Raw genomic sequence first — 24,489 nt, 5'->3', positions numbered from 1 at the left:
TGCCTGCTTCTGCAGTTGGTTGAGATTATAAGAAGTTTTTGGTGCAGAATTGGTGGATTGACTGCCTGGTGGTGTAGTGGTCTTAAGCTGTATATTAAGCTGCCCAAGCACCCTTTCTGGATTGAATGGAATCAGACCAGTAGCTGCAAAGCCATTCTTGATGGTATCTGGTCTAAAGACCTCTGTATAGGCTTGTGGATATGTCTCAAGGAAGTCAAATTTGTCAATATGGTTGAAATCAAGCTGCATCTTATTCTCAACAGAGCGCCCATATGCACGCTTTAAAGGCGCAAAACAGCCAACATCAAGAGGTTGCAAAAGATGTGATGAATGTGCCTGCATGCAGATTGGTATAATGTTGTTCTCACTGCATATCTGGTCAAATTGAGGAGTTAAATGACTCCCATGGCCATCAAGAATTAAAAGGTGATATTTTCCAGTTGTACAAGCCTCAGTAGCAGGAATAAAAATATTTTTCAGCCTCTGTAGCCCAATATCATCAGTAGTCCATCCATTGTCACTGATATCAATCCTTCAGTTGTGTGGTAAGGCCTTATTGTAACGGCGGACCTAAGACTTCTTAGGCAGAGGCTCGTTGGGTTTATCTTGAGGACGGAAAGCAAGAGAAAGAGATAGATGAATAGGCCGTTACTAGCAATGTTGCTATCAAGATTGCTATTTGAGTTGACCACAGGGTTCTAGTCCCCATGGTTAAGGAGCGTCTTATATACATGCTGAGTTCTGCCCGGAAATATCTATCCGATGGATCATGACTATGGATCATGGAGGTGGATCGTAGACGATCCAGCATGGCCACGTGACTAGACCTCCCTGTCAGCCTTGTCAGTGATTTCTAGGCTGTGTAACGGCGCTCAGTCATAGTATTATTAGCTAAAACTATGGTAGCTTGTCATACAGAATCGAAAGCATGAGGGGAAAAGAAGGAAAGAATTCGCAGGGCTTCATGTAACGTGATATATATAGGCAAGTAGGACCGGCAGTATCCCAGAGACAAAGGAACACTCAACACCGCCTACCTTACCGCCTAGGTGTCTGCCGCGCCGTCACAGGCTGTGCTGTAACAACTTTGATAGTAGAATATTGGCCATATTTTGAACATAAGACAGTCAGGGAGCTGCTCCACATCAATCCAGAGATAATATTCATTGTACAAGCGATTCCTCTTCACTTTCACTTTTTGTCAATCTATGTGAGTTGGCGTGTTGCTCAGCCCGATAAACACTGCCGTGAAGCCTGTCTCATAGAGTTGATTCAGGTACCATATAAACACGTGCTGCTTGTCGTACATAGCGAATTTCTTTCTTTTGTAATGCAGAAATTGCTAGTAAGATCCTTCCTTCTTGTTCAATAGAATTTCTTGACTTAGGAGGCATTTTTGGTGGTATAGTGGTGGTTTGAATAGATTCGACTGAGTATGAGAGAACACGTAGGAGGTGCGCGGCTCGCTTGTGGATTACGTTAACTAGCGGAAGATGCTGGCCGGGAACCCCTGTTTGCAGGACGCCTTAACCCTCGCCAGGATCAGCTAGGTGTCAGCTTCTTTGTTAAGCTTCTTATTTGACCGTCCAGTGCTCTGAGCCTGGGACATGTTCAGACAAAGAATGTAACTATCCTCTAAGGTCATAAATAGCTACTCTCTCGAACTCCACCTATCATCTACAGACAGCAGGACCACAGAAACAATGGCTACTAAAGCTCAACAATGGGCGGACGGGCCATGGGAGTTGATCGAGACTCCATCCAAGAGCATGGACGTCGTAAGTGGGACTTTCCCCGGTTTTTGTTTTTAACTACTATACTCGAAAATCAGATGAGGCAGTACATCACGTATGCACCGTACGTATGATGTTTTAAAAAAATAGCTGACCTGCGATGAATACAGAAAAAGCACCCAGCCATCTACATCGCCAACGAAATGGCCTTCGCCCACAACTCCATGCTCCGCGGCCTAAACAGCATCTACCTGCAGGCGCCCCACGTCCACAAGCATCGGGATATTGCCGATTTCCTCTTCTTCGTCCGATCCTGGGCCGCCTGGGTCTCGCACCACCACGTCATTGAAGAAGAGAAAATGTTCCCGGGCTTCGAGAAGGTGATTAGAAAGCCAGGATTCCTGGAGGGAAACGTGAACCAACACCATGCCTTTCAGCCCGCGTTGAAGAGGTTGCTTGCATACAGCAAGGAGACCAAGCCAGAGGCGTATGATTCGTTGATCCTGCGCGGGATCGTGGAGGAGATGGCACCTCCCCTCAGGGGGCATCTGAGCGACGAGATTGGGACTTTGCTCTCCATGCAGCCGTACGACGACGGGGAAGCGCTGTTGAAAGTCTACAGGGAGTGCGAGGCGGAGGCGGGGAAACAGGATAAGGTTAGTTTAGTAGAGCCTGAGTGGCTTTTCCATATTATAGAGATGACTTATCCAATTTCCGCTACAGCATGTCGTCCCACCAATGGTCCTGGGCCTGCGCGACGTGACTTTCGAAGGCGGCAACCGCTGGCCCGTGATGCCGCCGTTGTCGGAGTGGTTCGTGCACTATATCTTCGCCCGCAAATATTCTGGATCGTGGATGTTTCTCCCCTGTGATACGTGGGGGAAGCCACGACCTCTAGCTTTTGTCGAGGAGAGATAAATGCACAGATGCTGCCTGGAATCCTTATGGTAGGGGGATTGGCGTGGATTGGGTCTCCAGTACTTTGTTTATCTCTTCCCGTCTGAGTATTATCACCATGTTACTTTCGGATCTGTACTGTCCTCTGGCGAATTGATGACTATGATGATAATGGTGATGATGATGATCATAACGATCTAGTCAGGAAAACTATTTAAATTATTATGCGAATACATATCTGATACAGTAACAGATTGGCATTCTACCTAGTAAGCTTAGTCACCCAAGAGATCTTCCATTTTCAGTCTATTACTTAACTACTGCAGATAGGCTGTCCTCAAGACTGAGATCCGTAGCCTCTACACCGATCGACGTTTGATCAGGCGGATTCTCGCTTCCGTTCGATGTCGGATAACGAGACGGTAAAAGGAGCCAGTCTTCAGTGCGACAAATCGCAAGGATCAAGTCAGTTCCCAGATGAAACGAGCCTCTAGGACAAAAAAATCAGGTATTCCCATTCTCGTCCGCAAAGGGAGATAACTCTGGCCGATGTATCACTATAACTTAGTACAGTACCTACTTTGCAGATGCAAGGTACATACTTCCAGTTGGACTCCGTCAAACCTAATACCGTGGAAGCAGGCGGACAGCGGTCAAATTACTTTAACTTTATTTTATATAGTTTAGATAGTTCTATATCTAATAGTTAGTAGCTAAGAGAGATATCTTACGAAAAATAGAGATTTTTGTTCAGCCTAACTATTAGTCTAAAGCAAGAAATTCAACCTTTCTCACACAATCACAAGATCCAAACCTTGTGCAATATAATGTTAATATATTTCACTCATACCCTACTAAGCCTATAAGATGTAGCAACAGAGATGGTATCATTCATATTATATCCAATTATATATATACCCAACGAGATAACCGTTTCCAGGTTGTTCCTTCATCCTTTGCATTACCTAGGTAGTAGGTACCAATTGTCAAGATCGTTATCGTTCCTAACATTGAATCACGCACATCACTGGAGCTCGGACCGCGGGTTCCCCATCAGCTCACTCGCTGGTCGATCGTTGCCCAGCTCGTTCACATACGTCGAGGAGATAGCTGTCAAAGTGGTTGCATCTGAGAGCGTATGCTTGTGGCCCTTGTTTCCGGTCGTGTCGGAGCGTCCGATTTCGACCACGCCTGTGGGGCCGTGATCAAGGTGTCGAGCGGTTTTCTCCTGCAACTGTTGTCGTTGTCGGCGTCGACGATAGAAGAAGAGAGCAAATCCGGTTAGGGAGAACGCTATGGCGCCCAAAGGCACCCCCAGGCCGATGCCTACTTTTGCGGCAGAGCTGAGACCGTTGCTGGTGTGCACGGTGCTGGGCTCGTCTGATGCAGCCGTCGACGACGCGGTATCCGGGACGGATGGTGAGGAGGGTGATGTGGAGGAAGACGAAGAGGATGTTGTCGCCGCTGCCGCTGCCGCTGTCGTATTGGTAGTAGGAGTCGGAGTGTTGTACGTCGTGGGAATCGGATCATCCTTATATCGCTTGTTGACTCCGAACAACGGGCTGGTGATGTTGGGCGGGAACGGAACGCCGTTCGGCGCCAGTGGCTGGAGCAGGAAGACACATCCCGACTCGCGATAATCGTTGCGGTTCGCGGTCCAGAGGTTGTAGCCCTTGTTGGTCACGTTTCCTATATGGTGAATTCGATATTAGCCCAGGATGCGGCAAATGCATATTGGGAAGCCCCAGGGAAATAAGCAATCACATTGCTGAATATCAATCACAGGGAGATCGTCCGGGTTTGAAGATCATGACACTGATAACTGGGTCTTGCAGATACTTACTCTCCAAACTCACAGCGCCATTACACACCTGGTACAGCGATATTCGTGCGGCGAAGACATTCCATGTCACATTAACAACATCTCCGACGATGAAGATGTTGTTGTCGTGAGTTGGAAAGGTAAATCCCTCGGCATCGATAAGCGGGAGATAACAGCAATATAGCAGAAAGACGAGCAACCATCTTCCTTTCGGCGTCGCCATGATTGTCAGGACGGTTATTTATCATCGCATCCCTCCCGCACGATGAAGATGCTGGAGGATGTTTGCACTCTCAAAGTAATCCGTGATGCGCTGCATCCTCATGCTGCTGCGTGCAAAGGTGGGAAAAGTGGGGTTATCATGAATTGCGGCGCAGCACGCATGAACACAAGCAAGGACCTGGGATGTTGGCTCTCGACGCTTTGTTGGTCCCCGGCCGAGCGATCTGCGGAGATGCCACGGCGATACCAATCAACAATCCCATTATCGCTGGAAGTGGGGATAACTGCGGATTATGAATGGGCCATGAGACACGTCCTGTTGGTCAATCCACTTGATTTAAGTACCTAGGTAGGTAGCAGCATTCAACTTGCCGATGGCCGACTTTCCAGTCGTTACCTATTTTCTCTGTTCATCTTGATCGCGTTCCGGAACCTGGTCGTTATCCGATACGCACTGGTGAATTATATGATTATTAAAGCGCAGGGAAGGCGGAAATGATAAAGCAAGATTCAATCTGCCGATAAAGTGCTGTGTGTTCAAGACGTTTCTGTTACACCCCTCAAACAGTCCCAAGAGACTCGTACCAAGTGCAGTAGTATCCAACCGAACAAGAACATAGTATATACACATTCCAGCTACAGAACAGCCGTTACGCCTGGTTGGATCCTCTCGAGCTTCTCGACCAGCTCGCTCCAAAACTTCTTCTGCGCTTTGCGACCTTCAGGGGAGATGGCGAACGGGCTTTTGTCTGTACTGTAAATAAACAAGTCAATCCTCTTCGTTCATGTCAGCACATAGGTAGATATCCTTGTTTCTTACTTCTGGACATCGCGCCCACTAATGTAAATCCCATGCGACGCTGGTCCCGCAGTTGTGGCATGAATCATTGTCCGGCTCCCCTCCTCAGCGGTCCATGCCAGAAGGGCTCTCATCAGCTTCATAGCGACCGCTTTCTCTGCTCTCCGCACGGTGGGTAAGGTCGGTGTGGCAGAGCCCAGGGTCTACTATATTGATGATAGCAAATGGGTTTGTGTTGGCGGTTCTCTCGGCGATCTCTCTAGCGGCTAAGAGTTGGAGAAGTTTGGAGACTTGGTAGCTACATTTTTAGGTATAATTGATTATTAGTACCCTGGAGCCGACAGCAACAGGAGAAAATAACGCGATACTAACCATTCTGACATGTTTGCTGTCTTTTCATCGTTCAATGTTGAAAGGGAGTTAGTTGTCTCTCGCTCCGGGAAACTAGTGAAGGAATGCGCTACCGAGGAGGCAACAGCAATGACCGGCACCGTGTGATGTTTCTCTGCCACGGAGCGTAGTATAATGAGCAGGGTGCTGCTGATGACGTTTACGGTAATGGAGCTCTCGTTATCTTCGAACATCTCAAATTTCTGCGTCGCAATTCCGGCGTTCAAGACCACGGCGTTGATCAGGTCTAGTGTTGCAGCGACCTTGGCGGCAAATGCTTTGACAGAGGCATAGCTGGAGTAATCCAGCTCCCAGACTTCGATCACTCCCGTAATGGTCCTTGTTATGTCGGCCTCGATCTCGGCTTTGACCGCTTCACCCTTCTTGATGGAGCGCACGGCGATAATGACCTTCTTCACATTCAAGCGTACGAGATGGCGACCGGCCTCCTTGCCAATACCAGTGTTGGAGAAGGTCACAATAATAGTCTTTTCCGAGAAGTCAGCATCCGGATATGGAGGCCGAAAAAAGTTGTGTCCAGATATAGTTCAACATTCTCATGCTGAATCACTCTAAGCCTGAGAGATTCAGCAGAGATGTAATAGGAGAGATTTGAAAAAGAAGTGCCATAGTATCTGATGACGGTCCTTACCGGTATATAAGTACATTTAGTCTGACTAGAGATCTAGATGGTACCAGTTGCTGTGGACATAAATGCACGTAGAAACCTGCGACGCGGCGTCAGGCGTGCAGTCCACATCCATTCCACCAATTGCGCTCCAAACTGGACTGTAATCTAAGTAAAAATGGAGCTCATCTGAATTGCATAATCCTATGAATTTTCAGCCTTGATTATTGAATCTGATCAGCAAATGCCATGTAGGCAGCCCTTTGCGACGCGGCATTCGGGAAAATCAAACGCAACGTGCGGGGATATATCTTAAGCCTTGTTAGTCCCGACGGAGTGTTTTGCGGAAATGCCACAAAATTCCCATTGTTTATGGGCTAAGTTTCGGTCTGCGAAGCGAAAAACGTAGCGCGTTACTTTCGAGTGTTCGGAATCTCCATCGCAGAGTGTGGTCGAAGCAATTGTCTCAGCTTGTTATCTGGCGGGATCCCGGTGTTAGTACTGTTCGCGTTGATGAGGAAAAGTGACATGGCCAATCACACTAGAAATAAGACAGCCCGCAGAGCTACGCCTTGCCCTTGACTGTTCATTATACACCGTACCATCCGTCTGGTCGGTTTACAGGAGAGTTTATCAGAAGAAGGGGGGTGTTTAATACACACATGGCTAGCTATACTTATTGGAAAATTGCAGGATTTGGGGTGAATTATTGTTCTGGCACAAGAAGCGATATATGACGGTATACGCATACTCTTCTGAGAGAAAGTAGAAGAATATTGCGCAATTTAGCTGGCTGAGAAAGGTAATTCTGCATAGCTTGGAGTCTTCCCTGTCGGAATTATCTATTGTTTGCCTTCAGTTGCAGCATATTGAGGTAGGTGGATAGGTTCAATCAATGGCCAAGTTGAGGTAATTACTAGGGCAGGAAGGCTCGGTTTTATGGGAGGAAGAAGTTGATATCTCGAATCCTGTGTGAAGAAACCTAACCTAGCTACATGCTGCGATTTTTTTTTGATAACGACCTCCTCTCCGTACAAAGTGGCTACCAAGTGTCATTCAACAGTCATTAAACACACAATCACTCCAAAGCAGAAGCATGACCCAATCCGTAGCTCACGCGGACGCGTCGTAGATGTTCTCAATCTCTTGATCCTGGTCACCGAAGTAGACATTTTCCATCATCGACATGCCAAACTCACCCTGGATTGGGCCAACACCAGTCGCAGTCTGCTCCAGAATTCCAGTAGTCATCGGGATGTCGTCGACGTAGCCGTTTGTGCGGCTGTCAACACGCGGCTCCGGCTTAATTCTATTGCCCAACAGCTGCGGTTTCTGGTCATTTTCAATTTTCTCGCTACTCTCGGAGATCGGGTCTTTCTTGGTCAGCGGTGAGTCCCCGGTCTCAAAAGCGGCACTGGTGGGAACTCCAGTCTCGCTTTTGACCAGAATGCTGTTGCCAGAATCACCGTCACCATCCAGGGAGATAGCATCGAAGATGCTCTTTCCGTTCTTCTGAGCGGTCGAGCTCCGTTTTCCACTGCGGCTGGGAATAGATCCAGGCGTCTTAGTGACGCCGTTCCTGGGACCTCGAGGCGTGCGAGGGGTTCTTGGTGCGGCACCGTTCACTCCGTCGCGGGTAGGACGAGGGACAGTCGTGACACCGCGGGCAGTAGCCTCAGACTTGAGCTCTTCGGCGATCTTTCGGTAGCTGCGAAAACGCCCCTCGATAGAATCGTATGTTGCTCCTCGCCCGAACATCGCGGCCATGGCGCTGTAATCGAGCTGCTGGTGGTTAGCTTATGATCAAAATACGTGGCTGTGTTGACTAGCGAGTATTGCAAATGTACTGGAATGGAAACAGGCAATAGCTCAATAGGGAGAAGAAAGCCATGAGGGTTGTAGGAAGTAGCCAAGAAGGTTCAGCCAATGTTCAGCTGATCTGCCTGTCTGAGATAACTGGAAGTAGGATTTTTCTCACCTTGAGACCCGGATGGGCTGCGATCAAGGAGCCAAGCAGGCGGTCCGTGGCATCGGCTGCTTTCCAGTTCACCATGTTGCAATGGGGAATCGGTGCTTCGATAGAGTCCGGAGTGGTATGTCGGAATAAGATTGAACTTGAGGAACGTCGAAGTGAGCAGCCTGGAAGCGCCACTGATGTGAGCCTTGTGGAAGAACACAGAGATGAACATGAGCACTTGTATACTTACACAGTCTCTGTTGGAGTGAAGCTATTGTGGTAGCTGGTAGAAGGACTGTAAGAGAACAGAGAAGTTGTTGAGAGGACAAGATAAACTGTGTTAGCTGTGCAGGTGTTGACTGGGCAGCTATCAGTAAGCCTCTGAAATCCTCAGGCAGTGTAAGAGAATAGTAGAAACAAAGTGGGAGCAAGGCAAGTTGTGAGGAAAGCAAAGAGCTAAGCGAGGGGCGGGCACCAGAAGATGTGAAGACAACTCTGGCTCCCAGGTATCAAGGCTGGTGACTTCATAGAATTCACTGGCATGTGATGGGACTTTGATTTTGTGCATTTACTAAATGTCTGAGAATGTAGAAGTGAGTGTTACAAGACTTCTTGTAGTGCGGTGGACTTCTTTACAGCGCACGAGGCTGGGGGAGAGCACTTACACTGTCCACTTGACAATATACAGTTCAAGTAGCAATGAATCCCTCTACGCCCTTTGAAAGTGGGCACTATCTCTAAACGTCTCTCAGTTTATCTAGGCTTGGCGTAAAGAAGGACAACATCATAATATCGCAGCGTTCCCCGGAAGTATGCACATCCGGTATCATGCAGTAGTCAGGGACAACAGTTCGCCCCAGCTTGCCAGACCATTGGGTAGACGCAAACGGGACAGCTGCTAATAGAATTAACATGTATCTGCATACTGCATTTCTGAGAACTGCCAAGTATTATCGATGCAAGAATTCATAAGTGCATATTGCTGCAACTCGGAGAAGCTCGGTTCTAGTGTGCATCTCACTTCACTACTTGCTCTTCCGCGAGATAAGGCGTGGAATTAGGGCAATGAAAGAAAAATTCAGTAATCTGTTATGTTTCAAGATGTTAAATGAAACAGTACAGGATGCGGGGCACAACCGCTTTTTGCCTCTTCAAGAACTGCGACAGGCTAAACAGCATACCAACAGATAGCGAATATTCTGCTCACGGAAGACAAGCATGCCATACTCGCGAAAGGTGTACTTATGCACATAGGACTTTCGGGACTGTGGAAAGGCTTGATAACGAAGGAAACACCGAGGTCCGTCGAGGTACCTAGAACATGGTATCAGGGACATAACGAGGCATGCAGATAAGTCGACTGCAGGGATATTCGGACAGTAAAAGGATCTTAAATATCGACCAAGGACGGAAAGCGGGCAGACACGAGGAGAAATGCAGGAGGACCCCTAAACCCCATAGTACCGTACGAAGCTGGCTGCTAGGTACGCGTATGTTGACAGAGAAGGTAGGTCGAGGCGAGCAGAGAGGGTAGGGCTTGCTTCGTCATGTGAGTTGCCCTAACGTACCAAGTCACGCTGCCTACCTAACCTAACCACTGGAGCTCCAACCTGGTCGAGCGTTTTGCATAAAACCCAAGCCAATTTCATATGTCCTAGGGGATTCGATGGTCTCTATGCTAAATACACACTATTGGACACACTATTGGACTCTTTTCCTGCTGGAGCAATTGAATCTGGATTCTGATATATCAAGTATATGACGCTCATGGAGAAGATATATCCTTGCTTAGTCCTGCTGACTTCGAAAAGGCATACGTCCGCTTGAAACTTATTATGTATCTCCAATGACGGATTCCCAGACATAAAGAATAAATTGTGCGAGTAATTACAATCCAAACCAGAGAATTTGTATTATTACACAAATAATCTAATCAAATGTGCAGGGGGGTACAAGGCAGCATCATGCCAGATGGGATTGTAGTCCTCGGGACAATGCCATAGAACTATGACCACACAAATCGTTCCTGCAGTCCAGGATAATGTCAAGGAAATGGTCAGCAGTTGAAGGAAGCCCCAAGAGCGGCACAATTAAAATGCAAAGTTAATAAATCTCACACTAACAGTCTTCAGTGGGCCGGTGGCAGCAGTCGGGCCTCTTCTTGTTGAGATATAGCGGCCTTCAGCACATAATATTATATTTTTTTTCTACATCCTTTTACCGTTCTAGTGAAGCAGGACTAAGATTATATGGAAGCGCAGGCTATGCGATGGTCCGGGTTAGAGCGCGGAAGGTAAACCGGATATACACTAGCTATGGCCACTATCACAATATCTCCGGGAGAATGGACTCGACTGCATATGCCGTATGTTGACCTAGGCGTGTAACTGCAGGAGCGGGCATCCAGTAGTTAAACGACATTGGGTGAAGGGAAAAAGGGCAACAGTCGGACGCTGAACCTTGTCCAGCTCTAGGCAACAATATATGACTCATTTTCCAACGACATAGCGTCCTTGCAGGGCAGAAATCCACAGTCTTTTATTTGTCTGATATCTTTGGCTTCAAGGACATGCCCTGCAGACCACTACACCGCCTGCTCCCATCAAGGCCTGACATGTTGCTGCTGCATGAATCAGACTTCGTGCTGGCATATGTTCCCAGGGGCAGAGGGGCCAGAGAGGGGTAATCGGCATGGGTTGGGGATGCAGACAGGCGGGTGAAGGGAGATACAGAACTGCAGCGTGGGAACAAGTGTCGTCGGCGTAAGGTCTGCGGGAGAGCCGTAAGCGAACATGTTTCTTGGTGTGCTTATCAAGATGCCAGAAACACCGCACGTATCCATGTCGCTTCATTTTGAGCAGGGTGCTAGAAATAAGATAAGAGTTCTTTTCTTGAGGAAGACAACCTGATGTCGTTATGTGTTCTTCCGGTATGTTTGCTCCCGTTGCGTACGTCAGCATTGGCTGGAGTGCGTACCAACATCTAGGCCTCGCTGGTATATCAGAATAACTCCAGAGAGCTGTTAGTGAGAACCTATATTGTTTGCGTTTAGCCGTCGTACTAACCCCTTCTCAGATCTGGAAGAGGAGATTGTTCAAATCCAGTACTCGTTGTAAATCGCTTGATCTGTCTTCGATTCTCTCTTGACACTCTTAAGTTGAGCAAACATCTCTCGAGGCGGGCTCTCTGCTCTCCATAACCACAGACCTCTCTCTAGGACAACGGGTGTTCCCTCCCACAACACTCCTCAAACTCTCACCTCGCTTTATTTTGCTAGCCAGTCTCCGCCACCCCATCTTAATCTTCTTTCTTCCTTCTCTTTCCAACATCTTGCCTCTTCCACCTGACACAGTGTCTACCAGACTACGTTCTACCCAGTTACAGAGACAAGTGAAGAGATCACACTCAGCAATCGACAGTCATGCCTATGAAGTGGACACCCGAGAATGATCACGTTGTACGCCTCCCCTGCCTTCGTCCTGCTCTCCCCTTCCTTTCAAGTTGTGTTACGATAATTCGTACATTATTATTGGCCACTTCGTGACTAGCTCGAAGCTGACAACAAAATCACAAACGCAGCTCCTCCTCAAAATCCTAGAGACGCATGACATCTCGGTGGATGTGAAGAAGGTCGCCGCCGCATGGCGTAAGTACAATCCCCATCTCAATAATAACCATCTTGCGAATCTCACTTGGCTCACGTCCCGCAGCTGACACCGATGACGGCGCAAAACCAACTCCACGTGCTATTACTGAGCGTCTTGTCCGTCTGCGTCAGATGGTAAAATCTAGCGGCGCGAACTTCAGCATCGGCGAGGGAAAGGGGACCCCACGAAAGCCTCGCAGCAACACCAGCTCTGCCGCCGCAACGCCAGCCTCAAGAAAGCGCAAGAACGCCGCAACTCCGTCGGACCCCGCCATCATGCCAGAGCCCACGAACTCTGACGGCGGAGACACGGAAGTCGATGAGTCTGCGGTTGACACTCCAAGCAAGAAACCTCAGCTCAAGCAAGAACAGCCGGTCCGGACCGGTGTCAAGCGTCGTCGTGTTAAGCAGGAATCGAGCGACTCCGAGATCACCCTCGCGGACATCGACAGTGTCGACGATACTCCAACCAAGCGTCTTCGTACTCCTGCTCGCCTCCCAACCAACATGGTAGTCTACGAAGGGAACAGCGAGGCTGAAAGCAATGCGTATGAAAGTTCTGTGTCTGAATTCATTCCTGAGGGTTCTGTTGGCCAGGAGAACGAATACAAGGACATGGACGACGAGATTGACATGGCTTGATGGGTGTTAGTTTGTCAAAAGATGCACGCATGTACACTAAGAATGTTCGTTTTGTCAGGCGAGCAGTGCCGGGTGGTTTTGCCTATTCGAAGGGTTTCGGACTTGGAGAAATAAGTATGGAATGAAATCAGATTGACAGAAATGATTGAGGAAGAATAGCTAGTTAGCTGCACAACATCCGGAAATTGAAGATAGTCTCTTCTTCCTCCATACTTCGGGGAACGATGGCAGCTTCGATCCTCTTCCTCGACCCCCCGAGTACGTAGAGTACAGTACACTGCGTCCATCCATCTGGACACTCCATATATTTTAGGACCCACGACAATCAAATACTCAGCCTTTGTCTACCACAGTCCCATGCATGTACTGAACCTATCGCTCCTCATCATATTTTCCCGACAACATAACCAAAAATATCTAACCACCACGTTGGTGATAATGATCTTGATTCGCACTGCATCATCCGCGAATCGAACGCGGGCCTCATCGATGGCAACGATGAATTCTACCACTAGACCAATGATGCTGTGGTGTGATACCCACTCGTCTAGTAGAGACTTGTCTATCAAGAACCACAACCAGAAGCGCCCGTCTCCCATCTATAACATAACAGCTTCCCAATTTTGGAGTTCGTTCAGAAATTCAAACCCTACAAAAGCACCATACAGAACAAGGGTGGGGACCGTCTTTTAACCAAATTCCAGGGTCGGCGCGTCGAACGGACAGCACTTAGAAAAGGAAACCAAGATGTGAATACGTCTATAGTTCTCATGGAAATAGATAGACATTGAAGACATAATAATCACAAGCACCGTGATCAGAAGCGCACCAACCTCTATCACAACACTCTACCATACCGTAGTACATGTACATCACATAGACTTTAATTTCTTATAGTTGACAGAACAATTGATACATGTTTATTCGCCGAGAGTGAGTAGGTACGAAGTCGCCGAGAAGGAAGAGATATACAATTCATGTTTATATCTGTGCTGGGCCTGGGGAACGTGGGGAATCTTCGCTGTATGGGATTTGCTGCATTATATATATACATACATATATCTCGGCCTATGTCCTTCAGGAGATGAGGCAGTCACCTCGTCCTCTCCATTCGCAAGGATTCCATCAAGATAGCGGATTTCATTTTAACAATCGTTTGTGTTGAAAGTTGCAGAGATGGGTTGCTATTGTTCCTCGACAGAAGTCTGGCCAGTTCTGCTCCAATCCTTGTTATACCACAATGCAGCCAATCTTCTCTTCCTATTGGCATAGTGAAAGAATTTGCAGCTGCATCTGTAGTAAGAACTTACAGAGTTAAAGTACTGCATCAGTTGTCATCAATATAGCTAGGTAGAGATCACAGTCCAAGATGATAAGATGTTATCTGCCTCCCCCATAGGTCTTAATCAACACTGTGGCCCAGCAGTGCCAGAGCTGCTTGTCCCAGTGAGGATCACTGATCCAGGTGTTAGTCCAGGAGCTGAATGCAGTGGTCTAAGTCTGCTGGCCCACTTTCAGTGCCACCTAAAGTGCTAAAAAGCAGTTGTGATCCTCACTGTCAGGGAGATAGTTAACCCAGTTGGCCTTTGCCTGGCCATCTGGGAAACTGAGCGGTCAGGTGTGGACATGTGGCGCGCTGAGCAGAGATCGAAGTACGTCCCTTTCCAGTACGAGCTTAGCGTTAGTGTCTATTTGGATAATATATTTCTGTCCATAAGGTTGTTCGCCCACTGGGGTGTTAAGACTCAGTCGGCTGAATCATAATCGGATATACTGCATATCGAAGTTGTAGCTGGATGGGATGAGCAAAGGTCTTGGCCTTGCCTTTGATTCTACTTGCTTTAGGATAATAGAAGGAATTCAAATGATATTAAATAAAATCTTGGATTCGATTCTTCTACCACAAAAGTAGGTAGGCACAGAAGCTAGCTGACTAGGACGGCATGGATCTAGGCGATGTACAGGAAGAACATTACCAAGACCTGGTCGACAAAAGCAGGAACACACGAGAACAACCTGCTACCGATTCCCTCCCACGAAAACCAAAGCAAGAAGCTCTCAGTCGGTGTGTTGGGGTCTTCTCGTCGTTTGTGAAGTGGAGGAAGCCTTGGACTTCTTGGGGGTGGATGGCTTGTCACCTCCAGCATTCTCGCGCTTAGACGGAGTAGTAGGAGCGGACTTGTCATCCTGATCTTTGCCGTTTGCCTTTGCCTGCAGCTTCCTGATACGATGCTGGATGGCGTAGGCAGTACAACCTGCAGGTTTTTTTTGTTTGGTGATCATGAGCCTGGATAGATGGGAGAAGTGGAGATGCGCGTGGAGGGGGTTATGTTGGAGAAGGGTAGGGCAAGATAAATATACAAGGTGTTGGACACGTACCTTCGCCCATAAATTTAGCCAAGGCGTCGAAGTCCAGCTTTGGTTTTCCAACCTTAATGACCGCAACAAGCAGCTATGGCAAGTACGTTGGTTAGTTATAACTTGCAAGTGACTATCGATGTAGTGATGGAGGTATATACGCGAAGCAGGAATGCAGAGAAAATAGCAAAGTTGGTAACGGGATCAAGTCAGCATCTCGAACTCACCTTGGCATCCACCTGGTGGTTCCAAGTCATCGGCATCCTGAGTGGTGTACTTTTCTTGATTTGATGGAAAGGATAATCTGGTTTGCCTGTGGAGTTGATAGTATGAGAGCAGGAAAGCGTTCGGTCCTTGTGCACCGTGTGGTTGAGATAGATCCGAGTGAGAGGTGGACGCGTCAGGATGATTGTGATGCAGAGATGAGAGAAGGAAAGTAGGTCAAGGAGGCTAAGTGTCGAGAGTTTTATGTCAGGAGGGCACTAGATCCGGTGAATGATGAACAGGAGACCGGAATCAGAGGCTCCGAGGCACTTGTGAGGTTGGAGGAATGGGCGAGAACTGCTGATGACAGCCGGTGGTTAAGAATATTCTTACCAGCTTATTTTTCTGTTTCTTTCCTACTTCCGCGGTAGATAATCCTATCTTGGGTATGTAGCTGAATTGTATCCATCCAGCCTTGCCCTAGGGAGATGTGGAAGGAGGAATGCTCTGGAATCAAGTATCCGAACCCAATGCGTCTAGATGTAGCATAATTGTATGAAGATGCTGACAAGATAAGCGTTCTGTACTCCACGCAGATGACACAGCAGATCTAGAAGCACCGATTCTTGCATCCACATCCAGATATATGCGAGAAAAGCTTTATATGACTAAAGACCATCTTGGATAAAGGGAAATTTAGTAATAGAAGAGTCTCCTTGAGAGAACCAAGTTGAAATCTAACTAGCTAGACTACTGTGATTCGACATGCATTTTGTTATCTTGACTATGCCCTCCTCGCAGTATCTAGTCCAGGGACAAATGCAATCGGCGGTAGACTTCTAGAAGACAAATAGGAAAGGACAAGCCCCCAATTCTGAAACCCCATTCCAAGACAGAAACCTGGTCCAACTTCCACACATATCCTAGTTAAGAAGACGAAGCAAGAAACCGGATATCTATCATTGGGTCTTCAAGGAAATCTTTGTCAGCGAGCACCAGCACGGTGTAAGCATTTCAGAGGGTCATCGCGTACCTATGGAAAGTTGGTGACGGCAGTCAACAGGCTACGCATGACCTACTCGGTGTCGACTTCGTTCTTGATAGTAGTGGAGTGCTCCTCATGGTTGTCAGCGGCGTCTTCCACGGCAGCGTTATCCTTGTCGGCCTTTTTGCCACGGCGGCGAGGCTTCTTTTTGTCGGTCTCAGTGTTTTCGCCGTTGGCAGCGTTGGCGCGCTTTCGCTTTGGAGTGACGGGAGCGCTGGTAGCACCCGCGTCAGTATTGGCACCGCTGTTCATAGCCAGAGCATCTTTCTTGAGTTTGGCAAAGTGCTGACTGTAATCCCATTAGTATGTGGAACATCCGTAGAACAAGGAGTTGTAAAACAGTAGAGAACACAACGTCAGAATTGTAATCAAACGTGGATCGTAAACAACGAAAAGTCCTTGAAATTCAAAGAGGGCAAATGTATATCGAGTGAGACTCCATTACCGGCAACCGTTCCCGTTAAACTCGGGCCCCATCAGGGACGCAACTATACTCCAGTCGTCTGTGCTCATCTTGACCTCCTTGGTCGAGAGAATGAGTATCAGGAACTTGAGCTCCTGTTCCGTGTTCCAGGAGACCATGATGAGATGATATCTTTGGCAAGAGGATTGATGGAGAAAGCAGTACAAGACGTGAGGATGAGTTGTCAGGACGGTAGAAGATGGAGGGTTGGAAGGGTAGATGCAAGTGGTAGGTGTAGGAGGTGATGTGTTGGGAGTGAGAGTAAGATGAGAACGGTTGCTATCTGGGATAAACACAATTTGCGTGGGGGTTTACAGTGAATTGGTTGTGGGTGATCTCAGGTGATGGTCTCACTCTCAAAACACAAACAAAAAAGATGGTCATTTGCTAAGTAAAAAATAATTATAGAGAAATTCTTACCGACAAGCCTCTGCGGTGAAGCCGCCCATCGCCTTAGAGACCTTCTCCCAGTCATGCTTGGCATTCTGGTCGATGAGGACGAGAAGCAGCTGCCTGTCCAACTCCGGTGTCCAGCGATTCATTTTGACGGTTGCGATGGTAAATAGATGGTATTGGATGTAGATAGAGGAGGGATCGGTGAGTTTAAAGTTGTAGGAGCTGTAGACCCCGAACTCTGAGGTGTGGAATAAAAGAGTGGTGAGAAGCTGACGTTGTGAGAGAGATAAAATGAAGATGGCACGTAGGTAGAAGTAGATTGTTTGCGTGGAGGCGTGATGCTGACGACTAAGCGATCACACCGGGCGTCGAGGAGAAACTGAAAGAATATGTTGTTTGGGCGATCAATGAAAGATAGTCCGTAACCACCTATTATCTAATGCATGTATAATACAATGCTTTGCCAGAACATTCGCTACCAATGTTCCTCTGTTTAGGCCGCTTGCTCGATTGCAACCTTTTTTTATCCTTTCGAGGCTATTGAAATGCAATTGAACATTGTGAGAGGTAACAGCCTAATCGCAGTCAGTCTATATCACAATATAGCACAGCATCCAGGTCGGTGGCTTGAGCCGGGGGCCTTTATGACAAAGGGGTTGGCAAGGAAGTGTAAAGACCCTGTCATGAATGATAACAACAATGCTTTATAGTACCATGGACAGCTTGCTAGAGTAGGCGGATTATTTAATAATGGTCGGCTAACATAGTATTCTCCACAGCACATGGAAAGCGAGACATAGCAGACGAGACTAAGAATGGATATCGGATAGACGTCCTTCCACGTAGAGTGCATTATCTAGAAATACGAGTATAGCAATGTATACGGCGACATAAATAAACGCCTATGAAGATATCTTGAAGTGTGACGGCTGCTACTTACTTCAACCCTGCAGCCTACGTCTGAGTCCGATAATAGGACTACAGATGACTCGTTTTGTTTCTCGCAAGCTGTCTTTGGGCAGATGTCCAGTTCGCTTTTACCCTCGGGACAGATGGCTAAATCGATCTCATTTGTAGTATTTCGCAGCTCGGACTCAGCGCTTCTTGACAAGGTGTAGCACGCTAGAACAGTACATAAGAACGTGTTAGGATTATGGCGCATTGTTAATTAAATTTAATATCTTCATACAGAATAAACTGCCCGCGTGTCCTGTGCATAAGACAGGGTGGAAACCGCGTATCATAAAAATGTTGACTTGCTTCGCATCGGACGCGTGCTTGGCCAATCTTTTTAAGACCAAATAGTTACGAGGGCACAGAGACAGTCAAGGGGTTAAACGAGCGACTTAGCCCGGATACCTTAGTTCATTGTATCCTTTCCTGTCAGATTCATCCTGGCGATTCGTCTACCCGGCTTCTAAAAACAGGCAGCTCTGCATTTCTCTCTTTTGGGTCTTGTGTATTGTCACCATGAGCACCTTCAGATATTCGAGGCACAATCTGGAAATTGGAACTAGAAAGGTTGGTCGAACAAGCGCAGCAATATCTTACCGAGGCAACTTAGCAGCATCAGTTCCATAAAGCCAATCCCAGCCAGATGCTTCAACCAGCCTGCAATAGCTCTGTCGGAGGCCATGATTCTAGAATATTACAAGCGGAAGCCCGCTCCACCCTGTGCTATCCCAAGGAAAGTAGTTTTCTGCTTTCTTGGATCTCCAGCTTCAGACTTTTGGTCGTCATTGGCCGGTTCCTTTCGACCTCCTAAAACAGCTTCGAATACCGTCTGTATTTCCAGGCATGTTTCTGACGAAGGTAGTTTCTTGAGGAACAGGAATAGCGGTATTAAACACAAAAATGATAACTAACTGACCGGATAAGAGTTAGCCCTGTTGGTAAGAAGCAATTTTCACAGAAGAGAAAAAGCAGTTCGCACAATTCTATAAGGAAGTAGAAGCTAGTCCGGCCATACTGAATTCTCACAGCGCCGTGTTGGACACAGAGAGCGTATGAAACATTGAACCTATCTGGTAGGATAGTAGGGTAAGAGCACAGTTGTGCCGTCGACTGGAAGAAAAGAATAAGTATAGAAAGTAGAGCCAGGAATAGGAAGTAATACCTCTGATGCGCACAAGCCTGACGGAACCAAGTACTGCGTCAGGGACTTCGAATTTCGATGTTCCAGTCTCGAAGACAGAAGGGCGGGGCTTGTCTGTGCAAAGGTTTTGACGGCGCAAACGTGATATTTAGGAAGTAGAGCAATGTAATCTAGCACTCTGTAAGGAGGATCTGCACAAATACACTGCCAACCTGCCATCCAGATAAACAGCCAGATACCTAATTGTAAGAGGAACAATAAAAAGGAGCGCTATGAAAAAGAGACAAAGTGCAGATCCAAGACCTGTGAAACTGAAAGAAGCATTCATTCTGGAACGGATAAATATGCTATCTGGATAGGGTTGAGAATCATTCCTTGTTTTGGAAACTCAGCTGCGCTCCCCTTAGCCTTTTTGTCACGTGCCTTTCCAGAAGCCCTAAAGAATTCTTCTGATATACCCTGTGATGGGGATGCAGATATCTATGATCCATGGGCCTGCTTTGTGCATGGAAACACACAAGCAAACAGATATTGTTGTTGGTGTTTAGGCTCCACGCTGGTTAGAGACATCTATGCTACAGCCCTTTCACTGCGCAAGCAGGTGTCCGTTCTGCATGTTTTGACTGATTCTTTGTCTTATCTGCAGATGGTGCATGCAGTGGCAATAATGGTTCAGCTTATTCTCGGCGAAGGTATTTATCTGCAGTCCCCGTGCAGGGTGTGCACATTTATCCTTTCCCTAGGGAGACTGAGAAGTGCATCTGGTGTATTCGTTCTTACCTGAGCTGAACTCAAAAAGCTGCGGTGCTCTACTCCTTCTTTGCCCCTCTCAGTTTTCCAATATCCTTGCGGAATATCAATTGCAGAAATGGCAAGTCTCAGGAGAAGCAAGACCATGCCAGGCGATGGCCAAACGTCCAAGTTCCTCTACACGATCATCAAGCAGCTCGATCTGAAAACGGTGAGTTCTCCACCGGATACGGGCTCTCAACCAATGATGTTGACAAGCTGCAATATACAGATTGACTGGAATCTTGTCGCTTCGCAGCTCGACATCTCCAACGGCCACGCAGCGCGGATGCGCTTCTCAAGATTCAGACAGCACATGGAAGGGATCCAGTCGACTCCTCGGCCAAAGAGAACTACCAACAAGTCTGAGAAGGGAGAAGCAAATGGAAAAGCGCACGGAAAGGCCATCGGCAAGACAGACAACTTGAAGTCCAACAAACGCCCAGCCGCTGCCGAAATCGAATGTCCACCGATCAAGAAGGAGCGTGGAGACACAGTTGGTCCGTCCAATGTCAACATCTTCGTGAAGAACGAGCCGGTCCCTGAGCCAGGTCTGTCGGCTGTTCCACCGGCACTGACTATGCAAATGGCTCCAATTGCGCCGGTTCAACAAGGCCCGAGCCCGGGGGATCACTATCCCTTGATGACTGTTGCGCCATCTGAGCTGACGATTCAGCGCCCCGTCGCTCCATCTCTCTCCACCTGCTTCTATACGCCGCATATAAAGCCCGAGCCTATGTGGACACCTGTCAAGATGGAGCCAAAGGATGAAAGATGCGATATCTTCGTGAAGATGGAACCCGCGGAGGGTGCATAGTGGCGTTATTTACAGAGGTCTACACAATAAATGTGAGGGGCAAAGTTATGAAGAAGGTTGAGATCGAAGTTTTGTGCCATACATACGAGTTTCCTATCTAGGACAGTGATTTAGTCTCTTTCAATAGCATTCTACAATATTTTGCAGTTATTAATGGTGATACTTGGTGTTGCTTGCATATCTGGATGTTGTATTTTTCCTTTCTACTACTAAAGCCGACCGCAGTTCCCTTCGAAGGAGCATTCTTTTTCTTGCAAGATTCTAGTAACTTTTGTGCTCTTCCCAATCCTCACATTAGCTACACTATCTTCCTACATTCTCACTACTTGTCTCATAAAGCCGGCTTTGATAGTCTCATAGACCCTGCGTACCAACTATGCTCGTGGTGCCGCTTCCACACACCGTCATGTAAAATACGTACTCTCTCGATGAGACCCCAGACTTATCGATATGTCCCCTAAGCCATAATCCATGTCGACGCAGCCTGCCTTGACCATTTTTTGATACGCACGATATAGATACCGGGGAGGCTGGCGTTTGACCATAATCATGATTGGAATCGACGGCAGCATGGGCTATTCCTGAATATCAGACCATGCTGGATTATTCCTCCATGTGGGACGTATTATGTTGATTGGATAGAGGCATAGTGGGACTACGATAGCAATTGATCATCAATCAATAGAAGCAACATCCTGGATGGTATCTTTTCTTACTGTTCTGGAAAAGCTATTTGGAATAATCCTCGCACCATCCATTCTTTATCTTTAACACGAACATATGTATTTCTGGGGAGCTGCGAGGAACACCCTATTGCCTTAAGAATTCCCACAGTCAGCAGGAATATTATAGCAAGAAGGACAACGATATCCTCGATATCTCACCATGTTCTGATCTCCGCCATTTGAAAGATGCACTGAATATTGTATTGGCTTAAAGAGCCCCCAGGGGTCCCTTCGAGATGGAAAAGTCCACTAAATAAGTCTCTGAAGGATTATCTTTATGGATTAGCGGCTGTCGTCCTGGTCTTGATAATGCAAATATCCGCAAATAAGGGCGCAAAAGAGGGCATTTTGTAGATAAGCACCTAATGCAACGCCCTTGCAACTTGCAGGATCTTAAAATTCAAGAGTTTTAAAGTCGATATACAAACAGACCCCTCAGCATATATGCTCCATCCTGTTGGCCTAGAATCTATCTAAAGAAGAAGACCAGCATTTAGCAAAGAACATCTACCCTCCAGACAGCCATCTGTGATCTCTCACACACTGTCCCAGCGCAGCACGCATCACTCCCTCTTCCCTTCCGGAAGTTCATAGAACCAGAGCTCCAGGCAGCGCTCTCATCCTCATATTCTTCCGCGTGAGTGAAGGGCAGAGCGACGAGAAAGGGCGCTCGTTGAATGTCCACATCTGTCTGCAACGCGGGTCCACGTCCATCTTCCCTGTTAAGCTTCTCATCACCTTGTGTTCCCATGATCTCTCTCATACCTTCTCACATCACATCTCAATACTTTCTATCCTTCACAAACATACACATACATCACGTGAGTTCGGGATCGGCTGTCTACTATCTCCGGATATTATCAAGTCTATACTTACTGCATCAGATAGTCTTCGGGTGAGTTAAGATTTGCATTTACTGTCTTTACTTCGAGGTTATCTTGAGACATCTCCGGGATCGAAGCCCCAGGCCTCGATGAGGGCAGATTCGACGGAGAAGCACCGGGCTGACCACGCTTCGATCTAACGATGCAGCTCCAAAGCGACGTTTCAACTCATCTACGACAAAATGGCCGAGAACGGATCTCCTTCGAAGGACATTAACCGTGACGAAGCCACCTTCCTGGTGGAAGTCATTAAGAATATGGACGAGCAGCGCAGCGTAAGTCGAGTCCATCCATCCGAAAGAAACCCTCCCAGCAATATATGAACAGCACCAACGAATCCATGACTACTTACTTACCTACTTCATATACAGGTCGACCTTGCCAAAGTCGCCGAAGCTCTGGGCTACACCAGCGTCGGCTCCGTGGCCAACCGCTTCCGCCTGCTCAAGAAAAAGTACGACCTGAAGCTGAGCGGCAGACAGGGTTCTCTGAAGTCTGCTGCTGCCGCTGCTTCTGGCGAATCCGCCACCATCGACAATCCTGCAGCCAACGATGAAAACCAAGTCGACTCTTCTGTCGCTCCTGCGTCCGCTACTCCGTCGCCGGCCAAACCGGGTCGTCGTCCGCGTGCTGCCAACCCGCGTCCTCGAAAGGGTGCAAAGGCCAGCACCAACAACCCTATCCCTGCCACCAAGGGCATGGGTGATGGAACTACCACCGCCGCTACCACTTCACCTCCAACTCCCAATGTCAATGTCGCAGGTAAGACAGCAAACCTCCCAACCCACGGATACCCGGAGGCCCCCGGGATTCACCCAGCGCTCCTGCTCGCGGTTGAGATTGCCCTGTGGGAGCGCGAGAGGGAGAAACAAGCGCAAGCAGCCAAAGTTAACGTCTCACAAGCGCCATCTGCCAACGACGAAGAGGCCGCCAAGGACGAGGTCGACGACGACGCGTAGGGTACTTTGATGGATACCTTCCGAGGTGAGATATATGTTTTCTATCCGTGGAGATATACTTCCTGCGTTCAATATGGACTGACTATTCTCCCGTGGATAGCCTGCTATCCAAACCAGCTCGACCTAGACTTCACGTCCCTCAACAACGCCTCCTAGTTAACTGGAGTCAGATATTGGTTCGTGCTGCGGTGGAGTGATCGACCTTTGGGTCTCTTTCTCAATTTTGTCAATTTTCTTTAGTCTTCTTTTACTATTTTCTAAAAAAAGAGCTCAAAAACATGTCATTGGAACGGTGGAATCTGGAGCAATAGTTTTCTGAAGTTTTCTTTTGGGTCGGCACTTAAATTAGACTCCTTGCTGGAACTCTCCGCCCTATGATTCACCTGTATCCCAGGCAGACAGAAACTTGGCAGGCAGTCTTCAATAGCTCTAATATTATTGAGCATCAGCAGTTCTTGAATACGTCCCTTTAGATATATCTTCCATATCCTAAATCATCAATCAAATCGGCTATACTATCTACCATGAATTAATAAACAAAGATACACCAGCAAGACGGTGCCATACGTTTCTTTATGCCGCGGCCCGTACCTTTCCTATTGTCCTTCTCTTTCTTTCCTTTCTGCACCTCTGCCCTCCGCTCTTCCTCCCGCGGGTTGTATCTACATCCATCCTATCACTAGCAGCAAACTGCACTTTGTCCAGTCCATTCATTTATTCATTCATTCACAGGTACACTCTGAGAACCCACTTCTGCTTCATCAGGTTCTTTCATCATCATCACAATCACTCACCTTCACTCTCTGAAAGACAGAAAATTCCCTCCCTCTTCCTAGGTAGAGACAAAACAAGACAAGACAACACCACCAACCAGACCCAGACAACGGTCATCACCCAGGAACACAACTCAAACGCACACACACCTCTCTCTCTCTCTCTCTCTCTCTCTCTCTCTCTCTCTCTCTCTCTCTCTCTCTCTCTCTCTCCTCTCTCTCTCTCTCTCTCTCTCTCTCTCTCT

At 47.6% G+C, this 24,489-nt stretch overlaps 8 protein-coding genes and 1 non-coding gene across 9 annotated transcripts; 4 read left to right on the top strand and 5 right to left on the bottom strand.

Annotated features, from left to right (window-relative positions):
* Nucleotides 1-1,703: 1,703 nt before the first annotated feature.
* Nucleotides 1,704-2,651, top strand: VTN00DRAFT_3101 (uncharacterized protein; the record flags this gene model as incomplete). Its single annotated transcript, XM_069429382.1, has 3 exons — nucleotides 1,704-1,778; nucleotides 1,904-2,389; nucleotides 2,457-2,651. 3 exons carry the CDS (start codon nucleotides 1,704-1,706, stop codon nucleotides 2,649-2,651), a joined length of 756 nt encoding a protein of 251 aa, XP_069283094.1.
* A 1,003-nt stretch (nucleotides 2,652-3,654) lies between these two features.
* VTN00DRAFT_3100 (uncharacterized protein) lies at nucleotides 3,655-4,675 on the bottom strand (the record flags this gene model as incomplete). The annotated part of the gene is made up of 2 exons (XM_069429381.1): nucleotides 3,655-4,319; nucleotides 4,474-4,675. The coding sequence occupies 2 exons, from the start codon at nucleotides 4,673-4,675 to the stop codon at nucleotides 3,655-3,657; spliced, it is 867 nt and encodes a 288-aa protein (XP_069283093.1).
* Nucleotides 4,676-5,578: 903 nt separating this feature from the next.
* On the bottom strand, nucleotides 5,579-8,544 carry VTN00DRAFT_3099 (uncharacterized protein; the record flags this gene model as incomplete). The annotated part of the gene is made up of 5 exons (XM_069429378.1): nucleotides 5,579-5,771; nucleotides 5,846-6,351; nucleotides 7,527-7,533; nucleotides 7,609-8,273; nucleotides 8,470-8,544. 5 exons carry the CDS (start codon nucleotides 8,542-8,544, stop codon nucleotides 5,579-5,581), a joined length of 1,446 nt encoding a protein of 481 aa, XP_069283092.1.
* A 3,325-nt stretch (nucleotides 8,545-11,869) lies between these two features.
* VTN00DRAFT_3098 (uncharacterized protein) lies at nucleotides 11,870-12,736 on the top strand (the record flags this gene model as incomplete). The annotated part of the gene is made up of 3 exons (XM_069429377.1): nucleotides 11,870-11,905; nucleotides 12,028-12,094; nucleotides 12,159-12,736. 3 exons carry the CDS (start codon nucleotides 11,870-11,872, stop codon nucleotides 12,734-12,736), a joined length of 681 nt encoding a protein of 226 aa, XP_069283091.1.
* Nucleotides 12,737-13,191: 455 nt separating this feature from the next.
* VTN00DRAFT_t209 lies at nucleotides 13,192-13,262 on the bottom strand. Its single transcript has one exon. It is a non-coding gene; the product is annotated as a tRNA-Gly (tRNA).
* Nucleotides 13,263-14,794: 1,532 nt separating this feature from the next.
* VTN00DRAFT_3097 (uncharacterized protein) lies at nucleotides 14,795-15,357 on the bottom strand (the record flags this gene model as incomplete). Its single annotated transcript, XM_069429376.1, has 3 exons — nucleotides 14,795-14,991; nucleotides 15,116-15,188; nucleotides 15,322-15,357. The coding sequence occupies 3 exons, from the start codon at nucleotides 15,355-15,357 to the stop codon at nucleotides 14,795-14,797; spliced, it is 306 nt and encodes a 101-aa protein (XP_069283090.1).
* Nucleotides 15,358-16,373: 1,016 nt separating this feature from the next.
* On the bottom strand, nucleotides 16,374-17,348 carry VTN00DRAFT_3096 (uncharacterized protein; the record flags this gene model as incomplete). Its single annotated transcript, XM_069429375.1, has 3 exons — nucleotides 16,374-16,632; nucleotides 16,789-17,085; nucleotides 17,227-17,348. 3 exons carry the CDS (start codon nucleotides 17,346-17,348, stop codon nucleotides 16,374-16,376), a joined length of 678 nt encoding a protein of 225 aa, XP_069283089.1.
* A 2,817-nt stretch (nucleotides 17,349-20,165) lies between these two features.
* On the top strand, nucleotides 20,166-20,903 carry VTN00DRAFT_3095 (uncharacterized protein; the record flags this gene model as incomplete). The annotated part of the gene is made up of 2 exons (XM_069429374.1): nucleotides 20,166-20,258; nucleotides 20,319-20,903. 2 exons carry the CDS (start codon nucleotides 20,166-20,168, stop codon nucleotides 20,901-20,903), a joined length of 678 nt encoding a protein of 225 aa, XP_069283088.1.
* Nucleotides 20,904-22,694: 1,791 nt separating this feature from the next.
* Nucleotides 22,695-23,471, top strand: VTN00DRAFT_3094 (uncharacterized protein; the record flags this gene model as incomplete). The annotated part of the gene is made up of 2 exons (XM_069429373.1): nucleotides 22,695-22,787; nucleotides 22,884-23,471. The coding sequence occupies 2 exons, from the start codon at nucleotides 22,695-22,697 to the stop codon at nucleotides 23,469-23,471; spliced, it is 681 nt and encodes a 226-aa protein (XP_069283087.1).
* Nucleotides 23,472-24,489: the final 1,018 nt, after the last annotated feature.

The sequence above is a fragment of the Thermoascus crustaceus genome, assembly GCF_041956765.1.
Source record: "Thermoascus crustaceus strain CBS 181.67 unplaced genomic scaffold VTN00scaffold_12, whole genome shotgun sequence".
NCBI lineage: Eukaryota > Fungi > Ascomycota > Eurotiomycetes > Eurotiales > Thermoascaceae > Thermoascus > Thermoascus crustaceus.
Note: the sequence above shows the minus strand (reverse complement) of the source record. Positions and strands in the feature narration are given on the sequence as shown.